The 22,289-nt window shown below is 43.6% G+C and overlaps 2 protein-coding genes across 6 annotated transcripts in view; one reads left to right on the top strand and one right to left on the bottom strand.

Moving 5' to 3' along the window:
- LOC125624204 (beta-catenin-interacting protein 1) overlaps nt 1-22,289 on the bottom strand; it is a 162,157-nt gene that overhangs the window by 103,137 nt on the left and 36,731 nt on the right. The gene's annotated exons all lie outside the window — the stretch shown is intronic.
- LOC142069527 (uncharacterized) lies at nt 15,201-16,900 on the top strand. Its single transcript, XM_075120983.1, has 2 exons — nt 15,201-15,774; nt 16,363-16,900. The coding sequence occupies exons 1-2, from the start codon at nt 15,219-15,221 to the stop codon at nt 16,881-16,883; spliced, it is 1,077 nt and encodes a 358-aa protein (XP_074977084.1). The 5' UTR covers nt 15,201-15,218; the 3' UTR covers nt 16,884-16,900.

Below are 22,289 nucleotides of genomic sequence, written 5' to 3'. Positions count from 1 at the left end.
TTTTTTAAATTGGGGTATTCATTTAAGATGAGCCTCTATTATGGCGTCTTAAAAAAGTTTCCATGCAGCTTGCAGGAATTTTGCTTTTGGTGCTGTACCTTTTAATTTCTGTTTAACTAAACTCCTCATTTTTATGTAGTTCCCTTTGTGAAATTAAATATTAGGGAAGTTTGGATTAGAGGTGCATGGGCAGCCTCCATACATAACACAACCCAATACCAGAATCTTATAATAAAATCGTAGAAATATAGGGCTGGAAGGGCCTTGAAGAGGCCATTTAGTTTATGCCCCTGTGGTGAGGCAGAACCAAGTATACCTAGACCATCCCTGACAGGTGTTTATCTAACCTGTTCTTAAAAACCTCCAAGGACAGGGATTCCACAGCCTCCCTTGGAACCTTATTCCAGGAGTTAACTATCCTTATAGCTAGAAGGTTTTTCCCTAATATTCAACTTAAATCTCCCTTGCTGCAGATTAAGCCCTTTATTTCTTTTCCTACCGCCAGTAGACAGAGAACAACTGATCACTGTTCTCTTTAAAATAGTCCTTATGTATTTGTAGACTGTTATTCAGGATCTCACTCAGTCTTCTTTACTCAAAACTAAACACGACCAGTTTTTTTAATCATTCCTCATAGGTCAGGTTTTCTAAACATTTTATCATTGCTCTCCTCTGGATTCTCTCCACTTTCAGAAAGACGTGGAAAAATTATAGTGCTCAAAACAGAACATAATACTCCAGCTGAGGCCCCATCAGTGCTGAGCCAAGTGAAACAATTACCTCTTTTGTCTTACATACAACACTCCTGTTAACACACCACAGAATAATATTAGCCTTTTTCTCAACTGCACCACATTGCTGGCTCATATTCAATTTGTGATCCACTATGACCCCCAGATCCTTTTCAGCAGTACTACCACCTAGCCAGTTATTCCCCATTTTGTAGTTGTAATACAACTTCTTAAGTGTAGTACTTAAGAACATAAGAATGTTTGCACTTATCTTTACTGAAATTTCATCTTGTTGATTTCAGAACGATTCTCTAATTTGTCAAGATCCTTTTGGACTCTAATCCTATCTTCCAAAGTGCTTGCAAACCCCCATCTTGGTGTCATCTACAAATTTTATAAGCATACTCTCCATTCCATTATCCAAATCATTAATGAAAATAGCAAATAGTACTGGACCCTGGATAGAGCCCTATGGGATCCCACTAACACACACCCTCCCAGTTTAATAGTGAATCACTGATACCTACTCTGACTATAGTTTTTCAACCAGTTGTGGATCCATTTAATCTAGAACACATTTCTCTAGTTTGCTTATGAGGATGTAATAGGGGAATGTGTAGCCTTATTGAAATCAAGCTATATCATATCTACTGCTTCCCCCCATTCACTAGGCCAGAAAACTTGCCAAATAAGGAAATTAGGTAAGTTTGGCATGATTTGTTCTTAACAAATCCATGATGACTACTACTTATAATGCCATTATCCTATAGGTGTTTACAAACTGATTGTTTAATAATTGTTCCAGTATCCCTCCAGGTATCAGACTGAATGGTATATACTTTCCCGGGTCCTTTTTGTTCCCCTGTTTAAATTATTAAAAAATCAGTTTGTAAGCACCTAGAGGATTTTAGTAAGGCACTTAGGAAGGAAAAAAATCAAATGCACAAATACAAAATAGGCTATAACTGGCTAGGCAGTATATACACAGCAATTGCATATGAGTAAAACAAGCAAGGCAAGGTTTAAAAAAAAACAATCTGAATTGTCTTGAGCCAATCAATGGCCTCTGAATCAGTGTTCAGCTTAAGAAGACCTCTGGGGAGCCCAACGTGAAAAATGCAATCATCCAGCATGTCTGCAACATCCTCCACAGCAGCACAGGGTTGTCCTGAATGCTCCAAGAATAGCTGACCTTAGCACAGCTAACCATGCTACTTCTGAAGAGGCCCTGGAGGTTTCTCGCCTTGCTCTGTAGCATGGGGCACGGGTCACTTGCTGGAGGATTCTCTGCTCCTCAAAGTCTTTAAACCACGATTTGAGGGCTTCAACAGCTCAGACATACGTGAGAGGTTTTTCACAGGAGTGGGGGGGGGGGGGGGAGAGATTCTGTGGCCTGCATTGTGCAAGAGGTTGGACTAGATGATCATAGTGGTCCCTTCTGACCTTAGAATCTATGAATCTATGAACCTGCTAAGTGGGCTCCAAAGGTGGTGTGGAATCCCAAAACCAGGTAGCTGTTCATCCAGCCTGATGGTGATGTAAGAGTTCCTGGTAATGCAAGAGGTCTCCCATTGTGTCTGCCACAGTGAAGGAGTGATGTCGTCAGCTGGATGGAAAGTGTGTAGCACTGTCCAGGTAGGCTTTCTGTTAGGCAGTTTGTGGGGAGGTGGATCCTATACATCCTTGAACAGTGGCAAGTGTGGGATTTGCTGTACCTTGGTAATCAGTTTGTTGGTTGCATTCTGACCACTGGATGTTAGGTGGAGGAATACTGGCTAAGACTGGTAACCATGCAAGCTTTGCTGGCTTCAATGTTGCCTGTAATTCTCATGGTATGATTAATCTATGTGTCTACTAGTCTAGTGTGGGGAAGGGTTAACGAAACTGAGACACAGTATTTATTTGCCAACTGAGTAGCAGAGAGTGAGCCCCGAACTATGAAGTGTTTATGCATTAGTTCCCCAGGTGGACCCTACCCATTTGTTCGGGAGAGCATTTCTGCTCTCGATCTTCTGAGTTATTTTAGTGAGATGGTATTTATAACCAGTGAACTGAGTCTACTGGATCCCAACTACTGCGGATCTAAACAAGGACAAGGAAATGCTAAAAGTGTTGGCCCCTCCCTCAAGGCTAGGCAAAGGATCTAGCAGTTATAGCGGATCACAAAGTGAATGAAGCCAACGATGTCATGGAGTTGTGAAAAAGGCTAATTTAAGGCTGGGGTGTATGAATAGGAGTGTCATTATACAACAGAACAAGTAATTGTCTCACTCTACTCAGTCCTTGTGAGACTTCAGCTTCAATATTATGTCCAGTTCTGGGTGCCACACTTTCTGAAAGATGTGGACAAATTGGAAAGAGGCTAGAGACCAACAAAAGTGAAAAAAGGTGCAGAAAACCTGACCTATGGTCATGCTTAGTCATGAGAAAAGATGACTGAGCAGGGACCTGACAAGAGTCTTCAAATACATTAAGGGCTGTTATGAAGACGACGGGGATCAATTGTTCTCCATGTTCACCAGTGGTAGGACAAGAATAGACAATCTACAGCAAGGGAGAGTTAGGTTAGATATTAAGAAAAACTTCAATTATCCTTCTAGTTAGAAAAGTTTTCCAAGGGAGGCTGTGGAGTCCCCATTAATTGGAGGTTTTTAAGAACAGGTTAGATGAGCAAGGATGCTCTACATATTCCTGATCCTGCCTCACCCCAGGGAGCTAGACCAGATGATCTCTCGAGCTCCCTTCCAGCCCTATATTTCTATGATTTTGTCCCTTTATGCTTGTGCTATTCTTTTGTACTCAGCTGTAGCAAACTGTCCATGTTTCCACTATTTGTAGCTTCTTTTGATTTTCAGCTCATTAAAGAGCTGCTGATGCAGTCATATCAGCCTCTTACTTGCTTCCCATTCTCAGGATAGTTTAATATTCTTTAATATTGTTATCCTGAACTTTGAGAAGTTGCGGGTGTGGATCTCAAGTTTGTAACTTGGACAATTTTAGAGGCTGATACATCGGTTGGGAGGGAAAGGATGACTACTGTGCTTTGTAAATTAATTCTCAGCCAAAATTTTACCTTCGAATAAGCTGGTTTAATTCATTCTTTATTCTGGTCTTAGAAGGCAACATAGCTACCACTCCCAACCAAACCAAAAACCAACCAAAAAGTTGCTCTGTTGCTTCCCAAGGTATTTGAAGTTAGGAGAATAACTTCTGAAGGATTTACATAGAGAAGCAAAGCAAAGCAACAGAAGATGCAAGTGGCACTGACAAACAGCAGCTGAGGTTGTGGAATGAAAATACAGCCATACATTCAGGCTGCATTTATATGAGAGAAACTACAGTATTTGACATAGGGTACCAAATAAGACAGTCCTCCTAGCCCCATATCAAAACTGGTCATTCAGTTGATATGGACCAGCTCCAAGTTCAGTACCCATTGTAGCAAAACATAATTGTCACAACATAAAATGAGGTGTCATATTGCTGTGAGTCTATCCACAGCAGCTTAGGGATGCTGAACTGGGGACAGAAGTTGTATATTACAGCTTCTGTACCGTGGCATTTTTTTATTTTTTTTAATAGCTGTGTTATGCTGAACAAGGGTCCCACTCTCTCACCCTTGAGATACTTCAGCTCGGCTTGGCTGGTAAAAAAACCTCTTACATCTCAATTGAAGCTGAATCAGCTGGTCTCTGTGCTAACTGTTTAATGAATAGACAATGAAGAACAAGAGAGGCTAACTGCTTTAAGACAAAATTCTGTTCAGAGAGCTGGAAAAGGGTAAGGAAAGAAAACACAGACAGGATGACAACCAAGTTTATTAAGACTTCTTTAAAATACAGTTTGTCCTGTACTAGTTTTATTGGAGGCTTGCACAGTACATTTTATCGCCATTTTATAACTGGGGAAACTGAGGTACAAATGGAATTACCCAAGACCACACAGAGTCCATAGCAAAGCCTGGTACAGAACCTGGGAGTCCAGACTCCCATGTTCATGCTCAAACCTCTAGACCACAATTCCTCCTGCTAATGTAATTCAAAAAACAAAAGCACTACTTATGACATTTATGTTCAGTAATTCTTATACTCTGGGGCAATTTGTTTAAGTTATATATCCAAGAAGGGAATTAAAACCAAGGGCTAAGGAGCCATTTTGGCATGTTTGTGTTTTCCTTTTTAAAAATAAAGAGGTGCATCTTTTAACTATTACCCTCCATATTAAATAGGTATTGACTAGTAAGGATTCTAATAAGCATAATATGAGAAATTTAAATGCAGAGAGCTCCTGAGAGTTGGTGCATCATTGAAACAGTTAAACAGAATGGGCAGGACATTGCTTGATCTTGGCATCCCATGTCTTGGTATCTGCCCCAACTTTCCTATTCCCTGAATATACATCCCCCTTTAAACTAAAGATGCCTTTGCTATGTAGTTCCAGAGCAAGCAAGGTCTCCTAGCAACAGTAATATCACAGATGATATCACACCCAGCACAGCAGACAAGCTAGGTTGGCTAACAGTTCTTGATTGTTTTCTTTATTTCTTCTCTTTTGAAAATTTAAAAAATTCTTGTGGTGGGTTTTATGTAAGTAGAGAGACTTATTTCAAGATAATCCACCAGCAATTTTAAGTCCCTCTGCTGATTTCTCTCTACAACCCAACAGTCCTAACTTTTATGCTGTTCCATTGCACTGCTCACTGTGACTAGCATAGAGCAGTATGCAAAGCACGACAGGAGCAATAAATATCTCTAACCACACAGCAGATGCCGGGAGTTTTGCAGTTCACATTGGCTTTCTCAGTCAAATCAGCTCTCTGAATAATATGTTCACAGCTTACTAGCTCCTGTTCTAAACAGCTTCAGTAAAAATAAATATTCAAGACAGTTTTGGGAAATACACATCATGGTTTCAGCAGCCCCACCCAGTGAATTGTGCAGGTCTCTCTTGCTCTAGTAGCTTGTGTGTTACCCTGCCATTTACTTGAACCTCCTACTTGGAAACAGACTGGGGCACAGGAAATGCACCTCATCACTGGAATACATGGGAACATACAAACAAAAATTGAACATTAAGAAAGTCATAAGGTAAGTTCTATTTTGAAAAAAACAAACACCACTTTATAACCATGCTGAAAATCCTCAATTGCTATTAATTTCATTAAAGCTGCATTTCTTGCGGCCTGACCTGAAGAGGCAGTATGTATAGTGACAACAGCAGGGGCCTTTAAGTCAAAAAAATCTGGGTTCCATTGACTTATCTATTGGCCAAGTCACTCAACTTCTGTTTCCTTAACTGTAAAATAAACAAAATAACCACCTTTGTAAAATTCTTTGAGATCCTTGGATGAAACACAGTAAGTACATACAGGTTTTATTATTACATTAGCCATCAAGAGTGTGGCTGCCTTTTTTATATTAATACATTCTATATAATTTGACTGATTTACTCTTTGTAATTAGATGTAGGAGCATCTTTTGTATTATATTGCAGTTTTCCAGTTCTAGCTGCAACTGGATCAGTTGTATGTGGCTCATTGAGCACTTTCAATATCTGTCCCTTTTTATCTGCAAGTTAAATTTAAGCTTGAAAATGTTTTCATGCACCTGCTATAATTTGGGATCTTTCCAATCTAGCTGTTTCCTACAGTGCTAATAATCTACAATAATTGTAAATACCAGTCCCCTACCCATGTAATTCTAACTCCTGTTTCATTTGTTTACCCACTTTCCCTTTAAAATAAGGTTTAAAAATTTTATGCTGACTAAATCTTATCCTATTATTTTAAGTTACATTTTTGTAAAGTGCAGTTTGTGCGCATGAAAAAAAATCACATTTGTGTAAGTTACCAATTGTAATATTCTTTGGTTATACATTTGTAAAAGGAACTTTACAAAATGAAACTGTCCCCATTTTCAACATCTAGGAAAGTGAAGCAGAGAGAATAAATGACTATCAAAGTCACACAGGAAGCCTGTTGCAGAGCTGGAATGAGGAGCTGAGGGGTGTTTTGGGGGGGCGGGGGGGAGGGGGAAGGAAGAGTGAGAAGAGGCAGCCTTCGAGGTCCTTCCATGGATCTCATCTGATCATGAGGTGTTTTTCCAGCATGGTAGTGCATATGCCGTCCCTATTGCTCTCACCCTTGCAGTACAGTTTTTGATAAAGTTAATCAACACTGGATTTTTTACACAAACTTTAACAGCTTTATTTCCTCCTCCCATCCCTTTTTGATTCAGGGGGTGAGGTATTCATATGGTAGTTGCATCCAAACCACTGTTTGCAAGAGCCTCAAGCAACTGTATTTAAACATAACAAGAATCCATCAAAAAACAGGTAACACCCCCTAGAGCAGCCAGGTGGATGGCTGAGTAAGCAGAAGGCACCACATGACACCCAGAAACATAACATATAGCACAAAGAAATTTACAGACATGTAATACTGATTCACAGGTACCAGGCCCGGAGGGTGAAAACAAAACAGAACATTCCCATCCTGCAACAGAAGCAAGCCTCAGCTGTATTCCAGTGCTCCCAACTATGAAGTCTAATAAATTGTGCGTCTAAGGGAGGAGGAGATACATTATTACAGAGAGCCACTGTTTGTCCAAACTGCAGTAGCCATGAATAACTTATCTGACAGGCTGTGAAATCTGAAGTTGTATGTCCATGTTCGGCCATGAGCACACAACTATCCAGGGCTTAAATTCTCAGAGTATTTCTTGGAGCCCCCGATGCCCCACCCCCATTAGGGGCTCCAGGCTTCAGCTGCAGGGTGGGGATCTCAGGGCTTCAGCCCCGTAGGGAACAGGGGGTGCTGGGGCTTGGGGCTTCAGCCTGGCAGGGTGTGCCGGGGCTACCGCAAGTTTGAAAATATTTACTGGAGCTCTGCTCTGGACACCTGTGGCTGAACTTAAACCCCGCAACTATCCCACCTTACTTTGAAACTGACTTTCTCACAATGGGTTCAGGTTTCTAGACAGCCTCAGGCCGAGTCAACTCCAACACACAATTGTGCCCTCTGGCTGCTGCATTTCATATGCTGGTTTGACATTCATAAAGAACTTCATAGTTTATTGCCTTCAGTAATGATTCAAATGGACTCAGAGGACTCTTCAAAGCCTAGGTTTCGATTCCAAAAACTGCTATATGGCCTTAACCTCTCTGCCTCAGTTTCTCAGTCTGTAATATGGGAAGAACTCATAGAGGGGTTTGAGGCTTAATGAGCATTTATAAGCACTTTGAGATCCATGTTTTAAAGTAACTGTAAGTGGCAAAATACTGTTCAATCCCACACAGTTCTCATTTCAGTTTCATTCAACTCTGTCTACTTATTCTGCCACTGGGTTTAATGGAGTTTATGGCGTAATGCGGGCCTGAGGCCCTGCATGAGCTGTCAAAACAGGGAGACAAGGCAAATGAGGTAATATCTTTTACTGGACCAACTTCTGTGTTGGAAAGAGACAAGCTTTCAAGCTTACAGAGCTCTTCTAGTCCAGACCTGAAGAAGAGCTCTGTGTAAGCTCAAAAGCTTGTCTCTTTTCACAACGAAGTGGGTCCAACAACAGGTATTCTTGCCTCTGCAATATTCTGGGACCAGCACAGCTACAACACCACAAACAATAGTAAAAGCATGGTAAGGCACCGAGGTGCAGGGGGCAGACCTTGTTCATCAGCAAGACCTTATCAGAGACCTGACAGAACCAGACCCAAATTATGCTCAGAAGTAAGCACAAGATACCCATACTGGAGGAAGCCTATTAAAAGGTGGTGATCTCCCCAGAATCAACCCACAGTTGTGGAGCTAGAGGGAAAGGGAGGCAGCAACAATGAAAGAAGGAAAAAACATATGTAAAACTGCATCTCTATGCATGTTTTGTAAATCATTTAGATTTGTCCTTAGACTGAGTCTGGTAGTTAATCTAGGAATGAAGAATTCGGACTTCTAGGTCCTAGTTGTGCCAGACTGCCGTGGTCCCCTATGGAAATTCACTTCAACATCCTATGCCCTAGGTTTACCCCTCTGAAACAGAGACCTACTTCCTGGGGGAGGTGTGTGTGTGCCAACCACTTTAAGTTCCTTGGATAGAAGGCAGTACTGAAGTGTCAAGTACTAGATCTGTTACCTCAACAGATGCTCACTGCCTTCACATGTTCGCAGTGGAAATGAGCAGCAGATGCTGCACTTCACAGAGATATGCATCTCACCCACACAGAGGCAGCATTGGTGGTGTCACTCAGAGAAGGAGCAAGGGCAAGACAATTCTTGAACCCTGCGACTGAGCATAGTCTCAGACTGTGAGAAGGGGTTCCCCATCAAGGTAGGAGGGGAAAAGAGGGGGGAACAAGCTATACTAACTATACTATAAAAAAATAACTCTGCTAAAGATGAAGTGAGCTGTAGCTCATGAAAGCTTATGCTCTAAAAATTTGTTAGTCTCGAAGGTGCCACAAGTACTCCTTTTCTTTCTGCGAATGTAAAAACTATTTACAATATCTACTTACAGGCTAGAAGAAAGAAGCTGCAGAAATCTGGCCACAGACGATTCCAACTCAGGCCTTGCAGTGGTAAAAAGGAACTGGAGGGGTATTGGCCTGCACCATCTCTTACGCCCTCTGTCTGGAGCATGAGGAGAGCAACTGCACTTGTGTGGGCCAAAGGACACCACATGTTAATAATCTCTTGACTCTAATGGCACACATGCATACCCATGTGTGAAGTACATATTGGGACCAGCATTTGAAGAAGAACGCATCCTTGCTAAACAGGGACAGCTAGCATATATGCAATAGAACTGGAGTGGACCCTGTCATGAAATCTTTCATCCTTCACAACCTGCTTAGGGAGCATTAGACTGTATGAAAATACTACAGCAGAAAGTTTGGGCACACTTTCCCAGGGAAAGTTCATACCATACCTGTAGCTGGGATCATTCTTAGAAGTCCACTCCAATGATCCCAGCTATCCAGAACTAAATAAAACCCACAACACAACAAGTTTGCTAAGCAGCCTGTGATCACGTACCACGACAAGTATCTCTAGAGAACGGAGCAGGGGCTTTCATCTGGTGAGAGGACAACAAGACTCAGAGGTCTTAGTGAACAGGGCCTCAGCCCCAAACTAACTTGCCTCTCACAAGGGACGTTTTCTTTGACATGAAAAAAAAAAAAAAAACCAGCACAGAGTTTCCAAAGTTAAGATGGACCTTTGCCAAAAGCCTGTGATCCAGATAATAGGGTCCTGAACCATATTTACATTGAGCACATCCTTCACTAAGCATTTACACTTGCAGTAATTAAGGTATATCAAACAATGAAAAGGTGCATACTCAGACTAGACCTTCCAGTTCCTGCACATGCAACCCCTCTCTTCAAGACCCTTCAGAGTCCTTAGGCACTTGTTCCTGACTTTAAATACAAACTTGTATTATGAGTCTGTATTTGAGAGTAGAAATATAAGCTCCAGAGCCCTGTTCCATGTTCCACCCTCCCTCTCCCAAAACCACCCCCTCAAACAAGACTGGACATTCAGAACCTTTAACAACAACATTTTTCAGGGCCTAGGTAGGTGTATGCACTCCCCATTACTTTATTTTTAAAATGTTATCTTATACACATTGGCTGATAGCCCTAATATTTAAACACCACCCCTAAATAGCATATATTCTATGTTAAGATGGACTAATGATGGTCTCCCCCTAATTAACTTTCCAAATAGATTGCTGCAATAGCATTAGAATCCCAGTTTCAAAACTGAACCCAAAGAAAGATACTCCTGGTGACTGGCAGGCGTTGTTGCAATTGCAGATACGTGCCTATTACGGCAGCCTCTGCTTTCCCACCCACATCAGTAAAGAGACAGGAGCTTGTCATGTTCACTCAGACTGCTGACACATAAGAATAGAAGTGTCAGGGAGAGAGAACGGATGGAACCAGAATGACAAAGTAGCCTGTCTACATGTGTGGTTGGGTACCATCTCCAGCATCTTGCACAGTTTGCAGGTTCTCACTCAGTGATAGTACTTCGATTTAACACCATTGCAGCACTTAATTTGGAAGATTACTAGCAGGTGGGAAGGAGTAATTTCTTAAAGAAACAATATCTAATTTAGGACAAGAGGAAATTTGGCACCTTGTGGGCCAGTCATCTGTGACAGTATCTTTTCCCAGGACTCTGGAACCTCAGCTTGTTCAGCTGAATATGGAAACATCACTGCTTTGATTATATGAATTTATTCATGTAGTCTAGCCATTTGGCTCTTTAAAAGGCAGGCAAAACATGCCCTAAAAACACAAATAAAATTACTTGAAGGTCAAGCAACTAGTGAATGGAGCTGAACAGTAGGGACAGCTGCAGGCAGCCACTGAGCTCAGCACTCTCCAGCAAGTTCATCTGCTAATCAGTGGGAATCAGTTTCAAAGAAGTGATTGCAAAAAGACAGACAAAGAACATAGTTAAGTGAGCTGTCCTTCAGCACAGGAAACTCCACCTTAGCAAGGTTTACCTGAGTTGTTCATCTTTGCTGTGTGACTCCTAAGTGATGCATTGTAAATTGTGATAGTGAGACACAAGCTGTGTCTACATTAGAAAGGAAGCTCTCCTAGGAAGTCCACTCAATATGACACTCCTCCGGCCCTATAAATCATGAATATGATTAGGCTGCTGGCACAGACCTCTTCAGCATGAGTCAACCATACACTATCATGTGTTGTGTAATGTGGTTCAGCCCTGCAAATAACAGAAGCTAAACACTGTTCAGACATTCAGTTGAGTCAGAAATATGAAGCTCGTGTTTTAAAAAGTGATACAAAAGTGTATTTAACACTTTACAACATCTAATGAGCTATTTCAAGTATCTTTTCAGTAACAAATCTATCCCCTTTCCCCTGAATGCTTTGCAACCACAAGCAAACTAAGCCACCTAAGTAGCTTTTAGGGATTAAAGGGTTAAACATCTCAAGCAGCTTACTTGAAGGATGCAGAACTGGAAAAAGAAGTATTTCTCTTTTGCTCAAACCCTTTACACATCCTCTTCTCCTGTCTCTGCCACCTACTCTCAAACACCTTTCAACGTTTAGCCCTTTCCCTAAATCTCAGGTTTGGCACCCTAAAAATGTAATATGCAACTTTATAGAAGTACTAGACTCAGACAAGCAATGTGTGTATAGAAAGAGAAAAGTACTCTCTCAAAGAGAAAAGTTGAAGAGATGCTCTAGCCAATAACTCCATCCCTCCTCAATAACTACCCCAAATCTCACAGCAATAATCTCTTCTCCTCAATTTACACTGTGGGCTTATTTTTAACACTCTAACACACAGCTAGAGTCTCTAACCCAGCCAGTGTGTTTGCAGCTCAGCTCTGTCCTCCCCAAGGGACCTGCTTTCTTTAAAAAACAGCATGACATTCCTCTTGCTGTAGGAACAGTGCTGTAGTCCCCAAGGCCTTAAAAGTGAAACCCAGGTACTGTACTTTCTAGCTATATAGCTTCTGTTTTCCAGTTCAACCACATAGCAGTGAGTTATGTAGCCAAGCACAATTTAAAAACAAAAATACTGTATTTTTTACAAGGCTATGTTTAGCTGAATACTTCAGTGCAAGATACATCTGAAGAGTGATGGAGATTTGGCGGAAAGCCATCAATTCACAAATTCAAACACAAGAAGCTTACAGTCTGAATCACTTTAGTATTTGCTGCAGTGAGGGGAGCGGGACTAGTGTGGAACAGATCAAAATAGATAACTGAGAAAAAGAGTGAGACCATCCCCCCCCCAAGCATGTATTTATGGATGGAAATTGCTTAGTTCCTTAGATCTTTCAGGACTTCTGAGCCCATGAAGAAAAACCTTGAGTCTTAGTAACAAAATGTTTTGGAGTGGTGAAAGAGGAATAATTTACACTTATAAAAACACTACACTAATGGCCTCAACATTATATGGTTATAACACGGTTACGACTGCATTTAGTATCGTAACTGTAGAATACTGCAGTCTTTTTTTCTCATTAATGTAAATGGTGAGGGGTGGGGAGGGGGAGACATGAAGCTCAAAAAAGTTTAGTCTCTTTCACCAAGTCAGGGAGTAGAGAAGTCTGGCGCTTTCATACGGTCGTTCTTGTTTTCCTGATAAGAGGCATCTCATCCCGTAGTTCAATCCCTTCCACTAGTACTTCACCTCTCTCTAGCACCTTTCAAAAATACTTCACAAACATTAGTTATACCTCCCAACACATCTGTGAAATAAGGAAGAAGTATCATATTTTACAGATAGGCAGAATGATTTTAAGGAACCTGCCCAAGGGTCAGAGCAGTCCGTGGTAGAGCTGAGGCTAGAACCCAGATGTGTGTGGACTCTCAGTCCTGTACTCTGACCAGTAATAGCCACTGGTCCGTGCTAAGGAAACGGCACCTGGAGAGATGTGCTGCAATTATAGTCAAGATTTTGATGAGGAGTTTGCAGGAAGTAGCCTCCTCTATGACCCTTGTCTTGTAGGGGACTGTCTCAGGGTTTGCTCCCTCACCCTACATTCTCTTTGCAAGTGTTCCCCACACTTATGTCAGTTCACCGCAGTGTCCTTTATTTACGTCTTATGCAACTTCATGTCCCATCACCAAGCTTCAATGCACCCCCGAGGCACAAGATGAGAGGGTGGGGAGAGAGGTCTCACATCTGCAATCCTGGGCTTCTTTGCCCTTCCTTCCAGCCTCCCCCTCTCGCATCTTGTCTCCCTTTTAACCCTCCCCAGCTGACAAGCCAAATTCCCTTGTTAACTAGTTAATCACCCGGTTCTGATAAATTATCTCCCAATTTTGGCCATGTGGGGATGCTTGTCAAAGTGCACAGAGTGGTGAGCCAGCCCTAGACGACTCTCACTCCAGCACAGGGACTGAAATGAGGAACTCAAATCTGATTGCTAGAATTCAATCACACCCACAGCTACCTTCATAAAACTGTTTGCTATACTCAGACACGTTTTATTTGTTCACAGCATTTATTACAGTAAAATTATGAACAATCAAGTCAGTATTGTCAGTTGCATGGTATTTGGTTTGACATTTGCTAGAGCAACAAGGGTGGTATATCACAGATCACTGGAACAAGTTCATTGTCTGATTTGCACAGAGAAATACAACACAGAATCAAACTAAACTTGAAGCTTGTACAATTGCCTGTCAAGAAAGCAAAATTCACCCTTATAGCACACACTATGAGATGCCTCTCAGGGGAGCAGCAATCACAAATGTAAAATGAGGTACATGACTAAGCCTAGAACAGGAGTTTGTAAGTTTTGTAAATTGATAGTTTTTGGAAAGCAGAGTGAGCGATGTAAGAGCACCAGATTTTGATCTGTTTTTTCCCCTTGGAATATAAGAGCAAACTGCAGAAAAAATTCTGAGTCTATTCCTTCGGGGCTATCTTTTAAATACATATATTATGGGAATTTTAAGGTGTTTCTTGATTACAGTTAGAGATTATTAGTGTATTTCTGACAGATCTTGTAATCCCCTAAAGCCTTTTGCCGACTATCAAGGTTGTAATTTAAACTTCAGGTTTTATTAATAGTGGCTCATTGAAGGTTTATGACTGGAACAGTTTTGTATTCAGCAGGGCTTACGATAAACTCCCTCCCTCTGAAGTACCATCTTGTTGCTGCAAGTAGACATTGTACAAGACTAGATACCCTGGTTGTAGAGCAGTGGTTCTCCAACGATTATACTGGTGACCCCTTTCACATAGCAAGCCTCTGAGTGCGACACCCCCCGCTTATAATATATAAACAAGTGTTTTTAATTTAACACCATTATAAATACTGGAGGAAAGGCGGGGCTCGGGGTGAAGGCTGACAGCTCACGACCCCCCATATAATAACCTCACGACCCCCTGATGGGTCCAGACCCCCAGTTTGAGAACCCCTGTTGCAGAGTGATTTCCAGCAGATACAAAAATAGTCTTGCTCAAATGGGCTGACAGGTACTTATTACGAAAGCTACCAAGGAACACAACAAAAGGAAGACCTCAGTGGTCTTGTCTCAGGTGAACGTATGGCAACCCAGCTAGCTGTCCTAGGAGAGCATTTCATGGGTACAGACTGCTTCAAACACAGACTAGGCCCTGGTCTACACTAGGACTTTAGGTCGAATTTAGCAGCGTTAAATCGATTTAAACCTGCACCCGTCCACACAATGAAGCCCTTTATTTCGACTTAAAGGGCTCTTAAAATCGATTTCCTTACTCCACCCCTGACAAGTGGATTAGCGCTTAAATCGACGTTGCCGGCTCGAATTTGGGGTACTGTGGACACAATTCGATGGTATTGGCCTCCGGGAGCTATCCCAGAGTGCTCCATTCTGACCGCTCTGGACAGCGCTCTCAACTCAGATGCACTGGCCAGGTAGACAGGAAAAGAACCGCGAACTTTTGAATCTCATTTCCTGTTTGGCCAGCGTGGCAAGCTGCAGGTGACCATGCAGAGCTCATCAGCACAGGTGACCATGATGGAGTCCCAGAATCGCAAAAGAGCTCCAGCATGGACCGAACGGGAGGTACGGGATCTGATCACTGTTTGGGGAGAGGAATCCGTGCTATCAGAACTCCGTTCCAGTTTTCGAAATGCCAAAACCTTTCTGAAAATCTCCCAGGGCATGAAGGACAGAGGCCATAACAGGGACCCGAAGCAATGCCGCGTGAAACTGAAGGAGCTGAGGCAAGCCTACCAGAAAACCAGAGAGGCGAACAGCCGCTCTGGGTCAGAGCCCCAAACATGCCGCTTCTATGATGAGCTGCATGCCATTTTAGGGGGTTCAGCCACCACTACCCCAGCCGTGTTGTTTGACTCCTTCAATGGAGATGGAGGCAATACGGAAGTAGGTTTTGGGGACAAAGAAGATGATGAGGAGGAGGAGGTTGTAGATAGCTCACAGCAAGCAAGTGGAGAAACCGGTTTTCCCGACAGCCAGGAACTGTTTCTCACCCTGGACCTGGAGCCAGTACCCCCCAAACCCACCCAAGGCTGCCTCCTGGACCCAGCAGGCGGAGAAGGGACCTCTGGTGAGTGTACCTTTTAAAATGCTATACATGGTTTAAAAGCAAGCATGTGAAAGGATTACTTTGCCCTGGCATTTGCGGTTCTCCTAGATGTAGTCCTAAAGCCTTTGCAAAAGGTTTCTGGGGAGGGCAGCCTTATTTCGTCCTTCATGGTAGGACACTTTACCACTCCAGGCCAGTAACATGTACTCGGGAATCACTGTAGAACAAAGCATTGCGGTGTATGTTTGCTGGCATTCAACCAAAATCCGTTCTTTATCTCTCTGTGTTATCCTCAGGAGAGTGAGATATAATTCATGGTCACCTGGTTGAAACAGAGTGCTTTTCTTCAGGGGACACTCAGAGGAGCCCATTCCTGCTGGGCTGTTTGCCTGTGGCTAAACAGAAATGTTCCCCGCTGTTAGCCACAGGGAGGGGAGAAGGTTGAGGGGGTAGTCACGCGGTGGGAGGAGGCAAAATGCGACCTTGTAACGAAAGCACATGTGCTATGTATGTAATGTTAACAGCAAGGTTTACCCTGAAAGAGTGTAGCGACTGTTTTATAAAATGTGTCTTTTTAAATACCGCTGTCCCTTTTTTTTTCTCCACCAGCTGCATGTGTTTCAATGATCACAGGATCTTCTCCTTCCCAGAGGCTAGTGAAGCTTAGAAAGAAAAAAAAACGCACTCGCGATGAAATGTTCTCCGAGCTCATGCTGTCCTCCCACACTGACAGAGCACAGACGAATGCGTGGAGGCAAATAATGTCAGAGTGCAGGAAAGCACAAAATGACCGGGAGGAGAGGTGGAGGGCTGAAGAGAGTAAGTGGCGGGCTGAAGACAGGGCTGAAGCTCAAATGTGGCGGCAGCGTGATGAGAGGAGGCAGGATTCAATGCTGAGGCTGCTGCAGGACCAAACCAGTATGCTCCAGTGTATGGTTGAGCTGCAGCAAAGGCAGCTGGAGCACAGACTGCCACTGCTGCCCCTCTGTAACCAACCGCCCTCCTCCCCAAGTTCCATAGCCTCCACACCCAGACGCCCAAGAACACGGTGGGGGGGCCTCCGGCCAACCAGCCACTCCACCACAGAGGATTGCCCAAAAAAAAGAAGGCTGTCATTCAATAAATTTTAAAGTTGTAAACTTTTAAAGTGCTGTGCTTAAAGTGCTGTGTGGCATTTTCCTTCCCTCCTCCACCACCCCTCCTGGGCTACCTTGGTAGTCATCCCCCTGTTTGTGTGATGAATGAATAAAGAATGCATGAATGTGAAGCAACAATGACTTTATTGCCTCTGCAAGCGGTGATTGAAGGGAGGAGGGGAGGGTGGTTAGCTTACAGGGAAGTAGAGTGAACCAAGGGGCGGGGGGTTTCATCAAGGAGAAACAAACAGAACTTTCACACCGTAGCCTGGCCAGTCATGAAACTGGTTTTCAAAGCTTCTCTGATGCGTACCGCGCCCTCCTGTGCTCTTCTAACCGCCCTGGTGTCTGGCTGCGCGTAACCAGCAGCTAGGCGATTTGCCTCAACCTCCCACCCCGCCATAAACGTTTCCCCCTTACTCTCACAGATATTGTGGAGCACACAGCAAGCAGTAATAACAGTGGGAATATTGGTTTCGCTGAGGTCTAAGCGAGTCAGTAAACTGCGCCAGCGCGCCTTTAAACGTCCAAATGCACATTCTACCACCATTCTGCACTTGCTCAGCCTGTAGTTGAACAGCTCCTGACTACTGTCCAGGCTGCCTGTGTACGGCTTCATGAGCCATGGCATTAAGGGGTAGGCTGGGTCCCCAAGGATACATATAGGCATTTCAACATCCCCAACAGTTATTTTCTGGTCTGGGAATAAAGTCCCTTCCTGCAGCTTTTGAAACAGACCAGAGTTCCTGAAGATGCGAGCATCATGCACCTTTCCCGGCCATCCCACGTTGATGTTGGTGAAACGTCCCTTGTGATCCACCAGAGCTTGCAGCACTATCGAAAAGTACCCCTTGCGGTTTATGTACTCGGCGGCTTGGTGCTCCGGTGCCAAGATAGGGATATGGGTTCCGTCTATGGCCCCACCACAGTTAGGGAATCCCATTGCAGCAAAGCCATCCACTATGACCTGCACATTTCCCAGGGTCACTACCCTTGATATCAGCAGATCTTTGATTGCGTGGGCTACTTGCATCACAGCAGCCCCCACAGTAGATTTGCCCACTCCAAATTGATTCCCAACTGACCGGTAGCTGTCTGGCGTTGCAAGCTTCCACAGGGCTATCGCCACTCGCTTCTCAACTGTGAGGGCTGCTCTCATCTTGGTATTCATGCGCTTCAGGGCAGGGGAAAGCAAGTCACAAAGTTCCATGAAAGTGCCCCTACGCATGCGAAAGTTTCGCAGCCACTGGGAATCGTCCCAGACCTGCAACACTATGCGGTCCCACCAGTCTGTGCTTGTTTCCCGAGCCCAGAATCGGCGTTCCACAGCATGAACCTGCCCCATTAGCACCATGATGCATGCATTGTCAGGGCCCATGCTTTCAGAGAAATCTGTGTCCATGTCCTGATCACTCACGGGACCGCGCTGACGTCGCCTCCTCGCCCGGTATCGCGTTGCCATGTTCTGGTGCTGTATATACTGCTGGATAATGCGTGTGGTGGTTAATGTGCTCCTAATTGCCAAAGTGAGCTGAGCGGCCTCCATGCTTGCCTTGGTATGGCGTCCGCACAGAAAAAAGGCGCGGAACGATTGTCTGCCGTTGCTCTGACGGAGGGAGGGGCGACTGACGACACGGCTTACAGGGTTGGCTTCAGGGAGCTAAAATCAACAAAGGGGGTGCCTGTACATCAAGGAGTATTTCAGGCAGGACTGCACGGAGGGTTCCAATAAGAAATGGTGCACCTAAGTTATCGTTGTTATTGGAACAAGTAGGTTAGCCTGGCCTCTGATTGATACATGGCTAGATTTACCTCGCTGCACCTTCTCTGTGAGTGACTGCAGTGTGACCTAGAGGAATGAGTCCCCTAGACAGGGGGCGGGGGGGGGGGGTTTGCAAATGAGTACAAAACAAATCTGGTCTATTTGTTGTTTTGACACACTCCATCTATCTTTTACATCTTTGGCTGGCAGCAGACGGTGCAGAAGGACTGCATGCCATCCACATCTCATGGCTGCTCGGCAGAAGATGGTACAGTACGACTGCTAGCAGTCCGTATCGCCTGCCCGCTCACCATAAGACGGTTCAATAGGACTGACTGCAGGACTAAAGAGAATGACCTGCTCAAGTCACTCCAAATTTAGTCCCTGTGCCCATGTCTGCCCAGGCGCTCCTGATTGACCTCACAGAGGCGACCAGGAGCACCTCAGACATGACGATGACGGCTACCAGTCGTACTGTACCGTCTGCTGCCACAAGGCAAGGGGTTGCTGCTACTGTGTAGCAATGCCGTACCGCGTCTGCCAGCACCCAGGAGACATAGGGTGACGGTTACCTGAGCGGGCTCCATGCTTGCCGTGGTATGGCGTCTGCACAGGTAACTCAGGAAAAAAGGCGCGAAATGATTGTCTGCCCTTGCTTTCACGGGGGGAGGGAGGGAACGGGAGGCTGACGATATGTACCCAGAACCACCCGCGACAATGTTTTAGCCCCATCAGGCATTGGGATCTCAACCCAGAATTCCAATGGGCAGCAGAGACTGCGGGAACTGTGGGATAGCTACCCACAGTGCAACACTCCGGAAGTCGACGCTTGCCTCGGTACTGTGGAAGCGCTCCGCCGAGTTAATGCACTTAGAGCATTTTCTGTGGGGACACACACACTCGAATTTATAAAACCGATTTCTAAAAAACCGACTTCTATAAATTCGACCTAATTTCGTAGTGTAGACATACCCTAATCACAAACTGCAACATGACTGAGGCTGTATGACCTACTTACAAGATTGTGGACATCTCCTCTGCGGTCTTTACCTAGTGCAGCTACAGGAAGCCCTAATTAAGTACCTCTGCCATCTACAAACCTTAGTTTACAATTAACTGGAATAAAGAATCTCCAAAATTGTATAAGAACAGTTATTTCACAACTGATACAGACTCCCAACTCACTGCTGTGTCAAGATCCGTACATTTTAAGACCAAAAGGGACCATTGTGATAATCCATCACAACTTTTGGTAAATTGTTCCAATGATTAATTACCCTCACTGTTAAAAGTTCGCAACTTCTCGTGCTTTATGTATTAGAACACACTGATCCATAAGCATTTAAGATCATTTGCTTGTCAGTGATTCAAAAATAGGTAGACACTTTTGACAGAGTGCCTCTCCCATTCCCCCTTTGCCCACTGGATTCTGCCTAAAGAGTTCAGAACCAGTGACTTAAACATTTCCATCATGCATATCTTCCTACCAGGTTACAGTAATATCAATTAAATCAAATTTATGCTCAATGAGAAATCCCAATGCCTCTTGTTTATTACCTAAGCTCCTGGCATTGGTTTATAGACAATTAAAAAATTTCTTCTTTTCATGGAATATCAGGGTTAGAAGGGACCTCAGGAGGTCATCTAGTCCAAACCCCCGGCTCAAAGCAGGAACAATCCCCAATTTTTGTCCCAGATCCCTAAATGGCCCCCTCAAGGATTGAACTCACAACCCTGGGTTTAGCAGGTCAATGCTCAAACCACTGAGCTCCCTCCCCCCTTTTCATGTCCCTTGGTGCCCTAATTTTGTTCTTGACATCTTGATTTTGTGCTAAATGAGTGCTCATTTGTTCCCCTTCTCATCCATCCCTTTTGTTTTAATGCCTTCCTGATTAATCTAGCCAGCCTGTTGCCCTAGCAAACTGGTTCCCCTTCTACTGAGATGAAGGACATTCAAGCTATACAGCCCTCTCCTCCCATAGGACAACTAACATTCCATAAAACTGACACCCTCTACCTTCACACCATTTACACAAAGGTTCACTTCCAGAATCTTCTGTCTTCACTTGTGGGACAAGGAGGACTTCTAAGAAGATCACTTGGACTTTCCACTCCTTCAGCATCCTTCTGAGTTTTCTGAAGTAATCTAATTTACAAGTTATCATCTGAAGCCAGTTCTTCCCAATCTTCTTAGCATAGATCCTTCACAAGGTTCTTCTGTCTTCCTTGGATGGGGAGAGATCTCCTCTTGGGCATGCTTGACAGTCTTGCATCCTGAAGTGAGCAGCCATCCTCAAGTAGAGGCTGGACCCCTTTCATAAAGGGTTTGGCCATGAAGTTCTCTCTCTCACTGCATTACATTTGTTGAAGAGAGATTTTCTTGCTCTGCAGAGTAAATTCCATTGCATAATCTCTGTTTGCTGTAAAAGATACTCACTTGACAGGGGAAAATTTAAGGCTCCAGGATTGTCGTTGGGTGCCTCCACTTTCATTGGCATTAGAACGGTGTGGGAAGTTGATCAAAATCTTTTATTGTCAACATAGTTACAAGTCTAAGAATGAACAAAATTAAGCCAAAGGATCCCATATTTATTCTCCCTGAATGTCTAATGATAAGTGTGCTTAGTTTACAAGCTCAAGCAAGAAGGTTTTAACTGCCAGCATAATATGTATCATGATCTTTTCTTTCTGCTTGATATCACCACCACTAAGATCCTGGAAGGAAAGAGACTTCAGTTGGCAATTTGTGGAGTATGAAGTGACGGAACAGAATGCAGTTCATTATGTAGCTGTATTGTTTCTGCATGCAGTACTGGCAGCAAAGTACATATGATATATGCATCAATGCCCTTTCCAATTAAGCAAGGCTTGACCACATCACACCAGAACCATGCTTGTTACAACAATGGTTGACCACAGTCCTCTTAGCTCTTCTTGATTTGAGAGGACAAAAAGTGTTTTAAGATCGTCACATGAAAGGCAGTATACAAGTAAGGCAGTATACAAGTACAGTTGAACAGTTTATTCCATTTTTATTACTGGTTTATACTGTACACAAATTAGATATTAGGATAGATATTAACTTGTCTTTTTTTTTAAAAAAAGTATCATTCAGGACCTAAGAACTTCTAATCTTAATATCCTCTGTTGACCTCGGGAGAATTACTTACCTCTCTGCCTCCACTGCATGACAGCTAAAATGGGGATACTATTTTCCCTGCTTCACAAGCGTGAAGTGATTTAGTTAATGTCTGTACACCATTTGAAGAGTGGTATCTCCAAGGGAAATAGGCAAAAGGGAGGAAAAAACAGGAGTTTGTCTCAAACCTCTGTTGGCAAGTTCAGCTCTCACAAATTCCAAGTATGGTACATAATTATTCTACAGCATGCTTAGATTAGAGATGCAAATAGCTTTGTATAACACTAAAAGTCTCTCTGGTTCTATTGCATCATCGAGAATGCTAAGATTCCTGTTGGCTTTAACACATTGCTCCATATGCTGGGGAGAAGTTGGGCCATGAATTCCAATCCCTTCTGGTCTGTCTGCTGGGAGAATGAGATAGTACAGATGGTATAGGACAATTCAGGTTGAGAGTTACCTTTCTTCTGTCCCATTGCTGGAAGAAAAGATCAGGATT

Source organism: Caretta caretta, chromosome 18, assembly GCF_965140235.1.
Source record: "Caretta caretta isolate rCarCar2 chromosome 18, rCarCar1.hap1, whole genome shotgun sequence".
NCBI lineage: Eukaryota > Metazoa > Chordata > Testudines > Cheloniidae > Caretta > Caretta caretta.
The sequence above is the reverse complement of the archived record's forward strand: the minus strand, read 5'-3'. Positions and strand labels throughout refer to the sequence as shown.